The sequence below is a fragment of the Aphis gossypii genome, chromosome 3 (assembly GCF_020184175.1).
Source record: "Aphis gossypii isolate Hap1 chromosome 3, ASM2018417v2, whole genome shotgun sequence".
Lineage (NCBI taxonomy): Eukaryota > Metazoa > Arthropoda > Insecta > Hemiptera > Aphididae > Aphis > Aphis gossypii.
In genome coordinates this window covers 53,209,242-53,227,578 of record NC_065532.1, presented here as the reverse complement: position 1 = coordinate 53,227,578, position 18,337 = coordinate 53,209,242, and the positions used below count along the sequence as shown (strand labels likewise).

The 18,337-nt window shown below is 33.5% G+C and overlaps 1 protein-coding gene across 3 annotated transcripts in view; it reads right to left on the bottom strand.

Annotated features, from left to right (window-relative positions):
* Positions 1-633: 633 nt before the first annotated feature.
* The window catches only part of LOC114128483 (leucine-rich repeat-containing protein 4B-like), a 283,831-nt gene continuing 266,127 nt past the window's right edge, over positions 634-18,337 (bottom strand). For all 3 annotated transcript variants that reach the window (XM_050204262.1, XM_050204264.1, XM_050204265.1), the window contains one exon: positions 634-4,560. In XM_050204262.1, the coding sequence (XP_050060219.1) occupies positions 2,050-4,422 (2,373 nt within the window). In that variant the 5' untranslated portion in view covers positions 4,423-4,560 and the 3' untranslated portion in view covers positions 634-2,049. The remainder of the gene's footprint in view (positions 4,561-18,337) is intronic.

Sequence of the window (18,337 nt, the reverse complement as noted above, 5' to 3'; positions counted from 1 at the left end):
TAAAAAAAAAAAAAATGTAGATACCGATAAAACTATTTGTTCGATTAAGAGACACATACAATTATTACTTCCTACTGCTCTCTTCTCGAGACAGTTTCATGAAAACTGAATTTCATGGATACGAAGCATGTTATTTCTAAAACAGTATTGAATCGAATTGTTGGGTTATTTACAATCGGCACCGTGTTGGACTAGTTGAAATTAAATTCCCCTTCTTGGAATGTGCAACATGGGAGTAACCGAACGGGGTGGAATGCGCCAAGCACTTTTTATTATAATATAGGCCGCCGGCATAGTTTCGGACAACTAAGCGTTTTATTGTTACATCAATCCTATGGCTATGCCGGGGCCTAATGGCACGGAAAATTATTATAAATCATCGGTTCACCGAAAAAGCACGGAGGTTCGTGGAAAAGAGTAGTCCCGCACGTGTCTGAGACTTTAAAATAAATCCACTAAACATTTCTGAACGTAAATTTTCACAGCAGATTTATTTTTATTTTTTCACTGTTTCCCGCTTTTTCTGTACAATACTAGTGTTGCGTTCCATTTAAGCCGTTCGTAGTGATTTATACGATGAGTATTTTTTCTTTTAATATTAACGAGTTATATACTATTCATTTTTTTTATATAATATGTACATATTACGATAGTTGACTACACTTTTTAATGTCTCATCGAATCTTATTTAAAACTGAGGATTTAAATTCAATTATGATCATGTTTTTATTCACTAGAAGAATTCGTAGTAGTTTAAAATAAAATCAGGTCAATCACCCCATTGATACCTCAAAATATGTCCCCCGAAAGTGATTAGTGAATGGATCATATGAAAACATGTTTGACTAACTGTAATTATCTACGGTAAAGTATGAAAATGAAAAGGGAGGTTAAGGCATAATTGTATTTTCAATAGGGCCAAATCGTTTAGGAAATAATAGATAAATTTGAGCCAAGTACAATGCAATGTTTAAAAGAGTTTCGTTTTACTAACTGATTTGTTGTTGTGTTTTTTACCGTAATAATTATGGATTGTCATATTATTATAGTTTATATATTCTTTTATTTTGTATATTCTATTATGTCATTTTATATTTTCAGGAGAAAGGAAATACATTTAAAAGTGTTTTTGGTGCGAGTACTCAGTGGACATGTATTTATTTATTTTTATTAAAAAGTAACTGTTATGTATAATAATTCAAGTCGAATTTAATTCAGATAATAATGATATGAATTGAAAATCTCAATCTTTTTATACGGAAAAGTTTTTATGTAAAAGGAAAATATTAAATAAAAACTCGCTTTAAGAATCTTAATGATTCTCAACAGTATTGTTGTTTACAAATAGTGTAGTTTTGTTATAATAATTTAGGACTGAAATATTTTATTTGTAAATCAAAATTAATAAAATCGTGCTAAAAATAATTATTTCGTACAATAATTTATTGTTTTCGACAATATCAGAATTCGGCACAAAACACAATATTGCTTTTAAAAAACATAACATAAATTCATTTTTTTGAAAAAAAAAATAAAATACATTTAGTAGGTACATTAATATAGAGAACTTTACAAACACATAAAATTAAGCAGATTACGTGTTCATTAGTGTCGGATTCGCACGGAACTAAATATTACGTATTCGATATTATCTAGTGCAGAATTGTAAGTTTTATAATTGAATAACATCGTTTAACTATTACGTTACACGATGCAGTATAGTGCGCCATTCGATTACTGCATAACGATCGGGGTAAATCGTTTTGGTGGACATTTTCCGAAAGGGTCTATATTACAATGTGTATAACGGTCGATAAAGTCATATTTTTACAACGCTATTTCTGCGGTTGAACCTGTTGGACGTCTCGTCGGACTTGCCAACAAGTACGCACGATATAAATATTTCACAGCTTATGCAACGATAACATCTTACAATATTACACTATCACATTATTTACAGGTGAAAATGACTAGCGTCCTTCGTCAAGTGTGCAACCTCTGCGGAGTCTACGTCGGCGGACGGACATCCGGACGCGGCTCGTGGCCGGTTTACGAGTCAGGACCTTCGCCCACGTACCCTTCGTCCGGGCTCTCCGTGTTGGCCGGTTGCTTTTGCACGGCGGTGACGGCCTTGTGTTGGTTCGCGTGTTCAGCGTGTTGCGGCTGCCTGCCGGTCGCGGGTAATGCAGCAGCTCCGGTCACTAGTGGTGGCGGTGGCATCATCATGACCATGACCATCGATTCGTCGTCGAGCGTTTGCGCAGAAGCGTTCGACAACGAAGGCGGATCGTAAAAAGCTGAAGCGGATGTCGTGTAGTATGCCGCGTCTGCGGCCACCGCGGCCGCCGGATACGGGTATCCCTGTTGATTGTATCGGACGTTTTGCGGTTCGTACCGGTTCAAGTGGTGCTGGTTGTGTTGCTGTTGCTGGTGGTGATGGTGGTGGTGATGGTGATGCTGCTGTAACAGCACGAACTCGGCTTCCTGGCACGACCGGCCTTGCGGTTTGGCCGCGTTTCGGCGGTGCGGTAGCGTCCTGTACAATGACGGAGGCGCCGGCACGGGATACTGGCCGGAAGACAACTTGGGCAGTCCGTAATCTGCCGGATACGGTTCGCCGGCGGCGGCGGCCAGCTTGCCGGGCGACAGTTGCAATTCGTACGATCCACAGCCGCCGGCCGACGGATAAACGATGCCGCTCGCACCGGAACTCCTCCAAAAGTCCCGTCCGCCGGAAGGTGGTGGTGGAACGGCTATCTTGTACACTTCGTCGCCGGCGTCGCAGTAGTCGCCGCCTACGTTGTCCCGGATCACGGTGGACGCGTCGCTGATCAGGTCCGGGTTGGCCTCTAAGGTGGTGGTCGCGGCCGACGCGGCCGGATGTCCCGCGGCCACGTGTACTTGCTGGTACGCGTCGTAACCGCCACCGCCTCCCACGTGGTGCAGCACCTCGTGCACTTCATAACCGGCTGACGACCCGGGGCCGGCGGCCGCGTCATACTCGCCGTACACGCTCACGTCTTCTACGGACGACAACTTTCCGTCGACGGTAGACGACACGGTCAGGTTCACCGAGTCCGATTGTCTGATGTTGGACGTCGCCTTTGATCCCTGTCCGCTGTTGGACGTGTCGTCGGTGCCCGCGTCACTCGCTCCTCCGGACTTGCCAGCCGGTCGGCCGCTGTGGTCGCGACGCCGCCGGCGTTTCGTCACCGTCAACCGGCAGGCGACCGCGCATACCACGGCCACGACCACGAAGCACACCGCACCGGCCAGCACGACGGCCAACAGAGCGGGCGGAGGCGCGTCCGGCGGATACGAACCGGCCGCCACTTCGGACGGTTCTTGGATCACGCGCACCGTGAAGTTGCACGCTGCCCATCCCGCCTGATTTTCGGCCACGCAAGCGTACGTCCCGTTGTCCGCAGGCCCCGCGTCCTCGATGGATAGTTCCACGCCGGCCACAGCGGTGCCGTTGGCCACCTGCCGACCTTCGAACCACCACGAGATTCGCGCCTGTCCGACGGGCGTCACCCTGCACGCTAGCGTAATGTTCTTGCCGGCGTCCGTCTCCACGTACTCGGGGGACGCGGCCACCGCCACCGGAGCGCACGCCAGTTCCTCGGTGGCCAACTTCCGGATGACGGTGCCGCGCAACCGGTCCGGTCCGTGGCAGGTTGGTTCGACCGTGTGCGGCGCGCTGTTGTTGTTCAGCCACCGGTGCACGTCTCTCAGACGACAGTCGCACGACCACGGGTTGTGGTGCATCTCGATGCCGTGCAGCGTTAGTGGCAACACGACCGCGCCGCCCGCGCCTTCGATCCTCATGATCTGGTTGTGGTCCAGCCGCAGCCACGCGATGTTGTGCAGGCCGTCGAACGCGCCCGGCTCGATCGTAGATACCCGGCACCGGCTCAGGTCGAGCACCGTGAGGTAGGCGAGCACCTTGAACGCTGCGGTCCGGACCACGGTCACCGCGTTGCCGCTCAGCACCAGCTTCATCAGCTGAGGATAATCGTCGAACGACTTGGTCGGAATGTCAGTGATCCCGTTGTCGGACAGGTCCAATTCGACCAGGTTGGACAGGCCCTGGAAAGCGGCGTCGTCCACGTACGTGATCCGACACCGGGCCATGAAGATCTTCTGCAGGTTTGACAGCCCGGCCGACATGAACCGGCCCCTGGACAGCGAATCCATCGAATTTCCCGACATGTCCAGCACTTGAGTGCCGACGTCCATGCCCGCCGGTATGACTGTCAGACTTCGGTTGACGCACTCGACCGTCTGCTTGCCGCCCTTCCACTTGCACGTACATCCGAGCGGACAGCCCGCGGCCGCGACCAGCGCGGCGGCCAACACCGCTGCCGCGAAAATCATCTTCGTCCTCGTGGTCGTCGGCATTGTATCGGTGGCGTACATCATCCCGGACGGCGGCGAATTTTTAGTCCTGTCGCAGTCTCTGTCGATTTGAACTTCATGACGATCTCTACGCCCGCGTCAGGATGAGCCTGTCTCCCGCCCAAGACGGTCACCACCGCCGTGGTCTTGGTAAATCGGCGTCTGTAAAACAAAACAGATATAATGTTATTAACTTTAATTTTTATTTTTATTTACAGTGATTTGAGACGTGGACGAACAATAAATTCAAAACGGAACTCGGTTAATCCGGAAACAAACAATATTTTGTAATGCGTGAACTGGTAAAATGTTATTTCTAAGATGTGGTTGTAAAAAAATTCTTCAAAGGTTAGTTATTTTTGAGTTTTGTAATTAAAAATAATTTTCGTAATTTACGTTTTTTGAACTGTATCATAGGATTTATTTGATGATATTCGCGTGTCGGTTAATGCGCTAATAACAGATTCATTTTTTTTTTTTGTTTTGTTTGATTTACTAACAAACATTTTATTCGTACAAAGAATAACTGCTTTAAAATATGTATTTTATGTTCTATCCTCTTTGATCTTTTTTTCATATACCTTATTCACGAATTTCCCCTGATCATAGAAATTATTGAGTTCGACTACTTTTATCTTAAAATGTATAATACCATCCTTGATATCATGACTATTCATATCCTGAGTCACATATCACATATCGTTTGTGTTAATAGTATTAAATGCTATTTAGCATTCTGTAAACACAAATTTAACTAATAAACAACACGCGCTCTTTGTTCGAATGGATTTACTATTACTCGAAACCGAATATTTGTAAATAAATAGTTAATGTCCATTTAACCGACTTTGGGCTTTAGATTTAGTTAATGATAAAGTTATCTTTCCAGTATATTGCACAAATCGAGAGATTGTTGGTAATTATTTTTTTTGTGTTGCAATTATTTTTTAGAAAACAAGTTTCAGTGGATTAATCTATTTATTATAAAGTCAACGATATTTTCATAAGAGTCTTTTACGAGTGATATTTATCTCCCACATCTTCCCCTTTATTTTTAAACAAACATTTTATTCCTTAAATACAGTTAGAGTTTTGAAGTATGATATAAAAATATTTTTGAAGATAATTACTGTTTCTATTTTTAGAATTTAGCATGATCTTAATATTTTTATTAAATTGGATGAAAATTTTGTCTTACATTGAATATTAACTAATATCGGCAAATTATATTTAACAAAGGTTATACTATCAATTACTTTTCCTTATTTATGATTGATTTACTATTGATGATTCTGAAATGTCTAACTAACTTTCTATAAAAACAGAATCGATATACAAAATAATCTTAGCTTGACTTTCACCTCGTTTCTTAGGCACTATGCACGCATTAAGAGTGTTACTTACAGAGCTCTCAAACTATTGGTTTTCATTGGAACAGTTTTTGTTTAGTTTAACTTCACAATCTCTCTGAAATGTGTTTACTGTTACTTGTTAGACAAACTGTTAAAAGCTGCTAAGTTATACGAGACGCTTAGTAGTTAATGTTCATCAAAAAATTTAACGGGTTAAATGAAAGTTAATATACTTTATAGAACATGCATTAAATATATTTGAATATTATAGAAATATTTAGGTATTTATCTACGATACGTCATTATTTTTAAGTGTGTATTCTAATTGTATTTTATTATTTTTTTCTTTTCTTCCATGTTATATTTTGTTACCTTATACCAATTTGTCTATTCAAGACACCTACCCGTTTTTTTATAAATAAATAAAATATACATATGAAAAAAAAATGCAGGCGAAATAAAAAGTACCCATGAAATTTGTGGTAGATATATGGTTTATTATCATTATTTTTATTTAACAACTATTCTATCATACTTAAATGTACGGAAATAAACTACAATAGTCTATATGAGATGACTAATACATCAAAAGAAAAAGCAAGTGGGTTTCTGGTCCAAAAGTCAAGATTAAGATTATAGATCTCTTTATGTTTCTACAAGTAGAGTAAAAAAATAAAAGATAAATATTATATATGTAGGATTAAAGTATGTTATTAATAAAGACAGAATTTTGTACTCGAAAAGAAGTTCAAGTGAATACCTTCTAACAGTATAAAGTATCTAAAAAATATTTGAACCGGAAACAAATTTAATTGTAAAACTAACGAGACACACACTAAAATAATGATTCGTAAATTCACTATATATTATATAAACATAAGTTTTGATATAATTGTAATATAATATCAAAAACAAAATACCAGATAAAATATCATAAGAATAACAGAAGAAAAATAACTAATGTAATTTATTTATTGATAAAAGTAAAGTGAATGCCTTAAAAGGAAATGATTCTATACATTTTTCATATCCAATAAATTAGTTTAAATAGTCATAAGGATAAAAAATAGTTTTATCGTAAGTAAACAGTTATAGAAGTTGATAAAAGAGGTTTAGTAAACTCATCGCTGTAAATATCAGATACTATAAAACTACAGAAATGGTTTACAACAAATTGAATCCAATTTACCAAAGCTATTCACATATAAAACGATACATAGGTAGTTCTTAATCATACTTGTTATCAAATTAACATTTTGACCAACAATTCAGATAATAAAGAAAAACATTTAGAAATATCAGAAGTAAAGACTAAATATTATTATTTTTTACTGTATGCATTATTGTATACAAAGTATTATATTGAATATCGACATGCATTTTTTTTTATTTCATAACATTTTAATGTTAACAATTAAATCAAAGGAATTAAAAAAAATAATAATCTTGTGAGCAAAAATACTATTAAAAAAAATTACCATATAATATGACATTTATACATTTTTAGTAAATTAATTTTTTAATAACCACTGCAGTAGTGGGCAAATTATTACAGTGTGTTGCAATGTTATATGTACATCGTGTATATTAATTATTCTTCTTATCGTATTTAATAACGTTTATATTACCATGATATGTATGACTACTCACAGCGTGTGTTCCTTGACCCGTATAATATAATACCACACCACATGGTCGATTTCACGCGACGCTGATTTGTATACAGTTTTAATAATATCAAGTTCTAAGTTTTTCTCTTAAAGATATCAACAGCGTGGTGTGCAGCAAACGAATTAATTGTTTTCGTATACTTGAATAAGTTACATATTATATTTTATGAAATAAAAGTCAAAAAATGTGTGTAGGTAGTAGCTACCAATAGTAAACCGATTATTAACGGAGTTTCATTGTCCCAGAAACTTGATGAGATGATTTTAATTTAAATACGTTCACGAGCTAAAATTGCATTTTATTCATAGGTTAGGTTTGTTGTATGTTTTGTTTATAAATTACTGAAACTATATTTTTGGGTTTAAGTGTACGACGTATAATTCGATGAACGTTTGCGTGGTACATAAAAAAAAAAACGATTCAAGTTTATTCACATATTTGGAAATATTTCCTTATCTGATTTTTGTCGATATTTCTTTCTATTTACCCTCTCCATATAGGCTGATTGTCGTTATCACATTGGTCGGAAATTTGTTACATCTACAAATGAAATAACACACAGTTTCTTGTCTTGTCATCTACCTATTTTACGTAAAGTGATTTGTAAAAACGGTTATCAATTAGATTTAAAAATAATAAAAATAATTTTATAAACGGCTGAAAGTTAAATTACTACAATAATAATAATAGTAATAATGTAATAATGACGATAAGTATTTTGACTTGAAAAGTTTGTAATATATATGTAATTTATTTTTATAAATATACTTATTACACTTGTTATTTTTTTGCTAGCTCTCAATTTATTATAATAAATAAGTAATAAGTATACTTATTTAAAAATGGCAAATCTCTAACTAGGAGTATTGTTGGGTACGTATTATAATTCAATGATAAAAACCTATACACAAATGTCATAAATTTAAAAACACTACACTAGTATGATAAATTCAGATTATTGGTCAAGCCAAACTACCATATTATGAACTTTAAATTTTCAAGTTAAACGTAACTTTTTGAATTGTTAATGTGTGAAAACTAATTCGTTGACGTTTAACTGATTGGAAATCTGTAATGACGTTAAAAAAACTATAATATAATATTACATTTATAAAAAAATATAAGAATATATTTTTAATTTTAGGTTAGAAGATAGTTATAATTTGATTTTTATGAGAGACAAAATACAAGCTAAATAATATAAAAATATGAAAATTTACTTTATTTTACAGAAAGAAAAAAGAACCGTCTTATAAAACAAATTAGAAAATAAGGTCAGCAGTTTTATTAGCTATTCATTTTGTTTTATAGAATGTCATCGATAATCTCTTTAAAAATTTTAAAACTTTAATATTTTAATAGAAACAAAAATAAATTATAATAGATTTTTAGAAATAAATCATGATATACCGTCACCACTTAAAATTGTTTTCCGGTTACAATGATTATAAATTAACAAAAAATTCATTGAATTTAAATTTAACATATTCATTACATTAAACTATTAATCAATTATAATGAAATACATTTGAAGGCTCCTATTATACAGGAAATCAACTACTCCATTATTATTATTTTTTAGTATTATTAAATTATTATATTATTATTACTATTGTTTGTGGTTGTTATTTCGTTTTTATTGAGCATCATAATTTACAATTTATTATTTATGAGTATAATAATTTATCTATGTAAAAACGTACGTAAAGTCAATACAAAGCTCAATAAATTCTGATAGTTAAACTGTGATGAGGGTAAGAAAACAATATAAGTAATGCATTTATACTATTTTTTTTAAATTTGAAACATTAAAAATTTAGGTGGATCTGTGCAATATTCAATAATAGCAAATAATTGTTAAGGTATAAATATAAACAAAAAATGGGAATAAATATTATTAGTACAATAGTTAATGAAACCTATATATTAAAGGACTTTGATCGTATATTAGGCTAATAAATCTTTTTCTTTGTCTTATACTCGAAAAAGAAATATATGATTACCGTTGATAGTCAAACAATATAAATCTTCAATTTACAATACATTCCAAATTTCCAAATATAATATACTAAAATGTATTTTTGAAACCATATAGAAAACCACTTAACTAATTGATTATTGTGATTTATTGTTCACTATCTTATTTAAAATATTTACAGTAATATCCTAAAAGGTATGTGGAATTCAAACAAATTCCCATATGATTATCATGCGAAAGGTAAAAACTATTTCATTCTTTTTTAAAATATTTCAGTATAAATTCTCAGTGTATTATTACATATCTTTTTTATCCCAATATACTTAATACCTATTTAATATATGCATATTACAAATATAACTTATGTAATTCAATTTATAAATATATTCTTTACGATTTAGTATATTTAAACCGCTTTTGACGTGCGATTGACGTTTGTGTGTATCGATCTACATTCTACTGTAACCAATACTTTTTATAATTTAAAACGACAAGTAAAATAAATATAAACGCAGTTGATTTATTACATATTTTGCTTGTACCAGTGCCAAACGTTTCTATTCAAGAAATATATTGTAAAAAAGTTTTAGTTTTTTACAAGGTATCACAACATCGGGTAACAGTGGATTCGGAAAAGTCAAAATCGTATTTTTTGAGACGTTACTGCGTAGAACAAAATCCTAATCGTAGCGGGTAAGAATATACCATAAAATACATTTATTACTATCCAAAAGTTTTCTGAGTTGATGATGATATTCTGTTTTTGTTTGGTTAGGAAAAAACAAATATCTAAGCCCGTAAATTACAAAAAAAAAAACATGTAAAGTTAATCAGTAATATTTACGAATATTAATATTTCAATTAAGTTTTCAATGGCGTTGTTGTGTTTCACATCCCTTCAGAGTAAACTTAATTAAACATATTCTTATATATAAATTACATGGTCTTTGTTTATTTCATAAGACGTTTAAAATTGTAATAATTATTTTATTGCCTCACTACATTCGAAGCTCAAGTGCCGTAAACATCGCGGACACTCATTAGTAGCATGAACACAATTTGTAAAAACGTAATTGTATATATTATAGTAATGTACAGCTATGTACGAGCCCCTAACGTTAGAAATTTGGTAATGTCGACATTAGCCAAATGACGTTAAACTGTTCCAGCGTTTTGGTGAAAACACATATTTGTGTGACGTAAAGCTGCAATAAAAATAACTCAAGTCGTAATGTATTAAAACACATTTTAAGAAGTTTGAAAAAGAAAAAATAATAAGAAAAAAGATTGCATTATTTGTTGTATAATATATTAAAAACGCTGTGGAAGCTGAGATTTGTTTAAGAATCTGTGCCGAGTGCCCGAGTTTATATGTTATTATTTCCACACATCGTCTAAAAGTAATAATAATAATATAGTCGAGAGACGTAAATGGCATCTTCCGTGAACGAAACAAGGAATAATGCGTTTTGCTCGCAGCCCTATAGATCATGACATGTGTAGTATAATTATTTATATTGTATTATGACGGTGCGACTGATTAAAACTTCGATTCAATCATGACCGACGCTGTAGACGTTAGCCACCACATAGCTGGAACATCGACGGTGGGTCGTTAGTGTACCATGATAAACAACAATGATAATAATAAATAAATATAACGGACTCGTCGCGATAGTTTGTGTTTGACGACGAAACACGATTATTATTTACGTGACGTATCCAAGACGACCGTGCATAGTATAACGATTGTCTCGTTTTATCGAATTTTGTGGAGTGTATATTGTTTTAGGAGCAGTTTGAGGTGGTCTCTGAAAAGACGGCGAGAGACTTTTTTCTTTATTTTGCAGGTTATTGTGATTACGTGTTATCTCTCGGCCTGAGAATAATTCATAGACATTAAAAAAAAAAAAAAAAAAATCATAATATATTATAATGTGTAATAGGTTTTTTCTCTACTCTACTTAGGAGCTGATGTATCTCGCCAAGTGAGACACTAAACCCCGCCGTTTGCTATATATTTTATACAAAGCACACAAAGAAAAAGATTATTATACCTATTTGTATATATATATATATTTAAAACACACTGTACTGTATTATTTTGTACGCTTATTTGATTGTTTGTTTTTTTTTTTTTTTATTACAAATCCCCAAACAAAGAGATTTCTTCACGATTTCCCAAGTGCTTGATAAAGGATAAATGTTACGAAATAATTAAAACAAAAATCCTACTTTGTAATATAATCATATAACACAATAATAAAGCAATAAACAGCGCAGGACAATCATCCTTTATTTCTATACACTATATATATATCCACTATAGCACGGAAATTCGTAATTATGTACGTACTGAATAATATTGTATATATATTTTCGCCGGCTGTCGGATTACGTTTACATAACTTAACTTACCTTTCAGAACTTGATATGGTTTGTTTTTGTACCTATCTTTGTGAAATTAATTTTTCAAACCACTCACATTAATTTGTACGCGGTCAAAAATATACGTGTGTGGTATTTTCGAAAATGAAATTTTCACGTTGTGCAATTAAAATGTCAATGAATAGTTGAAGGGATATTGCCACGTATGAAATTAACACACGAAAATAACGAAAACACACCCAGTGAAAGAGAGAAAGAGAAAGAGGGGTGTACCTCTTGTGTATAATATGTATATTGTATATATATTACGCATATCATAACAATAATTATAATAACTGAGAAGACTCCTCTGTGCTGAACTTTAGAACGGGGTATGCTGTTTAATATTACAAGAATAATATTATATTACACATGTGAAAATGGGAATCGATAAATTCTTTGACAGCAAGTAAAAGAAAATACTACTTATTGATAAGTTGGAGACCGTCCAACAGCCGTTCTTTCGTTTAGCGGCTTTTAAAATGGATCGCGACGAATAATAACATGTGCCGTTCGATCCGATTGCGTTGGACATAACTCAGTAGAAAGTTACAAAAGCCGACCACAAACAAAACAACATGTATACACAATATCCTGTTGGTATATTTCGTCCTTAATATTTTATTTTATTTCTCTTTCACACTTTTTTTCATATTTTAATTCAGTAACTTTTAATAAACGCATGCAGTATAATAATTTAATGTTCGGAACAAATTTTTCATGCATAGACATATTTCGGTTGAAATCAGACGTCTGTGTGAGTATTTATTCTAACGATAGATATTTTAAAAATCCAAACGGACTATTTCGTTGATTATTTTTTATTTTTTTTTTTTTTAATAAATTAAATAAAATTTGTTAAAAAATATTTATTTGTGTAAAATATTACTTTAAATTACACACGTTTTAATGGTTATAAAAATATTTTAGATTTTATGAAACAGTAATATTTTATCGATTTAAGTATGTTTTCTAAATGCGCTCCACGCTGTGAAGGTATTAAGTAATATATTTTATTATACAATCGTACATTATATTAAACACGAACACGCAATTACTTTTTTCTGTCTAAACTTTGCTCACTGTAGTTGGTAAAAATAATATAACTGTTTTAATGTAATAACTAGTTATTTTCTTTAACAAGAGTGAGTTGTTTTAAATTATACATAAATATTTGTTTTGTATGAAAACACATAATTTGTTATACCTACTTACAACGACCGTTAATTCTTTATTCTATTTTTTTTTTTATGTTACTTAAAATAAAACTACTTAGTTGCACAAACTAAGATAAGTTTAGAACCAACTAGTTATTGTTTAAAATATTAATTGTTTACACTATTACTTAGTACTTGTTCTATATTAATATAAACACATGTAATTACCCCGTGTCCGCTGTAGTGGAAAATAATATATTTACTGATTGACTTAACGGTGGTTATTTACATCTTAATGAATAAATAAAATACAGTTTAATGTATTGTGAAATTTTCTAGATGAGTAATTTTTATACTGGAAAATAAACTAATTATATTATGTTTTTTTTTTTTTACTTAAACTATGTATTATGTAATTATAAAATATAAAATAATGTAAAATATTTAAAATAATTGAATAATAAAATAATAACCCGGCACTCTGGATAGGCAATTTCACTACATCACTGTCAAGGTTATGATTTCGTGACATTTCAGTAATACAATATTATGAATTATAATGGGGTAATCTTTTTGAGTTTTACATTAGGTCTCAAAAAACACCAGGCACGTATATACGAATTTACAAAACGAATCAGCATAAGAATTTGGTATGTATAGTATTATGTTAAGTAGGAACTATAAAAACTAATAAAATATATACAATATATTATTATATCAGCCTATCATATGTTCACGAATCCGAATTTTTTATTTGAAATTATTTATAAATATATATAGTATATACTCTACATCACTGTATGTAATATTTGCTGAATATGTTTCTAAAATAAATTGCCACGTCGCTTCTACGGTGATAGCTAATCTACTGCACAGTAATTTCTAGTAGTAAGACATATAAAATTAATATTTATTTATACACCTTAATTCAATTAAAATCCAAATCTCTTTCGGAAAGGTCTAGCTGATATGTTGATAAGAATTTTTGTACATTTTTTTAAACTATAATATTTAGTATATTATGTCCAATAAACATAATCTGATTGAAAATATTCAATTTGAAATAATCGCTTAAAAAACATATAAGTATTTAATTGATGTATACATTTTTTAGACACATAATTATAATAAATTTATAACACCATAAGTTCACGTGCCAATTGTATACATACTATATGCGATTATAATAACCATACAAATGTCACCATCTAATAATAATTCATACAAAATACTATAAATATAATAATTTTTCAGTGGTACCACGAAGACTCCACTACACTTATGTCCTACTGATATAAACGGATAGACACAGTGCAATTTTAACACGTATTTTTCAGTTATGATTTTATATAGCATAGACATGTCATGTCTATTTTTAATGACCAATAAAATCTGAAATGATTAAAGTATATGGACAACAGCAACGAACCCATTTCAATTCCAATAGTTTGTATAGGTCGTTTCGAAGTTTAGAAAATTACAATGAAGATAGGTTGACCCAAACTCCTAAACTTTGCTGCTTGTTTAGTTATGCAAAGTTGGCCCGGTGGAAGCTCATAAAGGACGATATTGCGGAAATGAGAGAACTCGTGCTAAATTGAAATGGAAGAGTGGTGGTGTGCGCGTATTCTGTGTAGTATATGTGTGTATATATAATTTAAGTAAAAGTCGCTTGAAAAGTTTAAAGGGCAGACGTTTTGAAGTGGTTCCGATAAGGGTGAAAGTAACGACGAATAGTTGTGTAAGGCCGTTGATTATTGTTGCGCACAGAATATTATTATATAGACATTTCACGCTTTTGCGAACGCAATAATAATTTGACCTCTAAACAATTTATACTCTACGTACGCACTTGTTAAAGTCATGTGCAATGCGTAAATATTATTTCCAAGTACACTTTTACAATGAATAGGGTTTTTATTTTTATATTTTATGGTAGAGGCTTCATTCGTCAGTTCGTTAAATACCCAGTTTGTCATTCAAACGATGACTATTTTTTTTTTTTTTTTATATGTATAATAAACCTTTTCATATATTACCGTGGCTGTTCATTTGTGTTAGGTAGAACTACTGTGGTTTCTGTGATTTGCAAACAGCAAAAATGTTATGAATTGTATAATACAATTAAAACACAGGTTTAATTAGATTAAGCTTTTAAAACGTAAATCGTTTAATAATGGTATAGAGGTATATCAAATTTTGTCGATTTTAATGAAATTAATATAATCAAATGCGCGTGGCATCAAACAAATTCAACGTCACGGTACGAATGAGCAAATATATTATATGATACATATTATACATATTATACGATGAACGCATCGTAGCAGTAAAATAATACACATGATAAATATAATATTACGAAATGGGATCAAAATTTGGTCGACGGGAGATGAGTCTGTGGTTTGCCAATGTTCCCGAAACTCTCGTACCGACTCGTGTGCAAACACAGATCGAAGTTAATATGTACTCGTCAGGGTTATCCAACGGAAGAACAGAGGTCGAATAATAATAATAATAAAAAAATTAAAAAAAACAACAACAATAGAAGAGTTATATCATTCGTCGTTGTTATTACGCGCGTACGAAAAACAAGTAAACGTCGGTAAAACAGTAATTTCGGCAAAAAGCATCGGCCGAACTCGGACGGTCGGCCAAGCACGCGTCCGCGGATACGCGTTCTGTTTGTTCGCTAAAACCCGCACGATACTTTTGGTAAATTAGTAATTATCGACTTAATTGTTCTGAACCTGATATGAATAATTCACCGTCCGGTTTAGTTGTGGAACACCTGTACTGCAAAGTTTATTCCAGTGGATATTAATATTATATGTTAACGATACGAATCTCGTGTACTCGTTTAATAATATTATATTATACGTCTACGCTTGTGTATGTATAGGTCGTTGGTGGTAGGTTAACGGCGCGGTAAGATCCTGGCATCGATTTCAATTGTAGGAGCACTGCTTAATTATTATTGTACAATCATTAATATTAATCGTACTATCAATAAAAGATCGACGATAATACCGATAGCAAATATACTACACTCAATACGATTTGGATAAAGCAACACCGTTTAAAAATTTAAAGTCTGCAAATGTAAAGCGGTCAAATTCAAACCGTAATGGATCGTCCTCGAAGTTCGACTTGTAGGCGTGTTATTAGACGTTTTCAGTTCACCCGAATTAGAATGCACGTCGGTCAGAATCTACGAGTGAGTTGTGTTTGAAAAAACAACAAAAAAATGACTCCACTAATCGCCATCATGAAATCGAGAATCGCTCTAAATTCTTCTAGGTCTCGCATATGGCCGCGGTTAGACGTATTATCTCACGTCGTCGCTGACCCGCGGCGACAAAATTATTAGTCGAATTTTTTATGCTCGCAATCGGCGGAAAAAAAAAACACCGCCTCCCGGGGTCGAGGATCGCGCGACGTGATCAATAAACGCTCATTATACGTACGCGACGATGATTGATCGGCGGTAACGCCCGTTACCGGTTGTCCTCTCTCGCCCCTTCGATTCAGTGGCGTCCGCCAATAACGGTCGAGCATACAGGTGACCCGCGATCGCGAGGCGCGGTGCCGGGCGCCCGGGGAAGGCGTTAATTTTATTTATTCGTCCCGCGTCCGTTTTCGCCGTCCGCGATCATCATCGCGCCCCGGTGTCAACGTCACACGCGATTTATCGATCTCTCTCCGCGTCGTCGTCTCCCCGCGGACGTTCCGCTCGCCCGCCGCCCGGCACGGCGTCTATCTATCTATTTATCCATCTACGCCGCGTTATAGTCACTCGAGTGCCACGCCACCGTCTATATGATATATGTATGCATGCGAACCGAATGATTTATCTCTCTCTCTCGAATCGTTTCAGGTGCACGCATGCGTCGCCCTTCAGGTTATCGCGGGAAATTCGTTTTTTTTTTTTTACGTAAAACTCGAATGTACATATATATATATATATTATATGAAAATCACGTTCCCGCGCGTGCCATTTTTAACGATTCGGAAATTTATCGTTTTCGAAAGCGTTCGTTTTTCATCCCTCTAAAACCGACCGAACCGACCAGCCCTTGTTCCCGTATTATAATAATACATATATATATATATATATATATACGTCGTTCATAAATATACTGTTTTGGTGTTGTGTTTGTCGTAAACACGAGAAGAGCACAATAGATTTTTAAATGCCTTTATAATTTTACGGGTACGCTTAATGCGTCAATAATAACATTGTTATTGATATTGACGAAAAACCATATTATAATAACACACAGAACATTTAACCAAACGCGCTATTTTTCAATAACAATTGAAATTTTATAATTGCAATTTTTAGGTATACTTAAGAGATACGTGCGATCAGTCGTTTAATTTTTTTATACCACTTAAGGAGTGTGTCATGTGGCCATGAGAAATTATTTATTTGTTTAAATGAGAACAAACCTTATATTATTGAACGAGTAGTTTCGGAGTTGTTAAAATATATTCTAAGGATAATATAATTGTCCATAAAAATTATTTTATGAAAAATATGTATGTATATATATATATATGTACCTATAAATGATCTAGAATTTATTATACTTGCATAATTTTGGCAAATTAGAGAATGATGAAAAATTTATATTAGTTGTTATAAGAAATAAGAATAAACAAATCCAGCTAACATTTTTTTTAAAGTAAATAACTTTTTTTTTAAATTTAATTAATATAAAATTATTTTTGTTAACTATACCTTAATATAAAAAAATAATATTAATAAAAAGTTAAGCTTAATTTTTATTACGTGTTCAGTTAATTGCTTTAGTCTAATTCTATTACAACATTGGATTATTAATTATCTAACGTCACGTCGAGTTAAACTATATTTCTATGATTTTTGCAATTGGAGAGTTCAAATTTCAAATTACGTATGTTTTACAATTACGAGTATTATAATTAGTATTTCGTTTGATATTAAATTTAATTATTTTAATATGTTTGTAAAATACTACATAATATGATTAAAACGATCGATTTATGCGTAAAATGAAAAAATATAATTTCATAATCTCACTAAAAGTAATAACACACATTATAATGTTATGTGTTAATGTAGCTGTTATATTATTATTTATATAAATAAATTACTTATAAGTTATAAGTGCTTCGTTTTGACATCTTCGCTATAATTTTTTGGCTTCATGCATTGTCTTTTTTTTCGAATTCACATTTCTTTTAGTAATCAACAGTGACTAATCCAATTAGAATACTAACGATACTGTATCTCATAATAGGTATATAATGCTACTATATTTTGAATAGTTATCGGCATTCTTTGTAGTATGTATTATTTTAATTTTAAT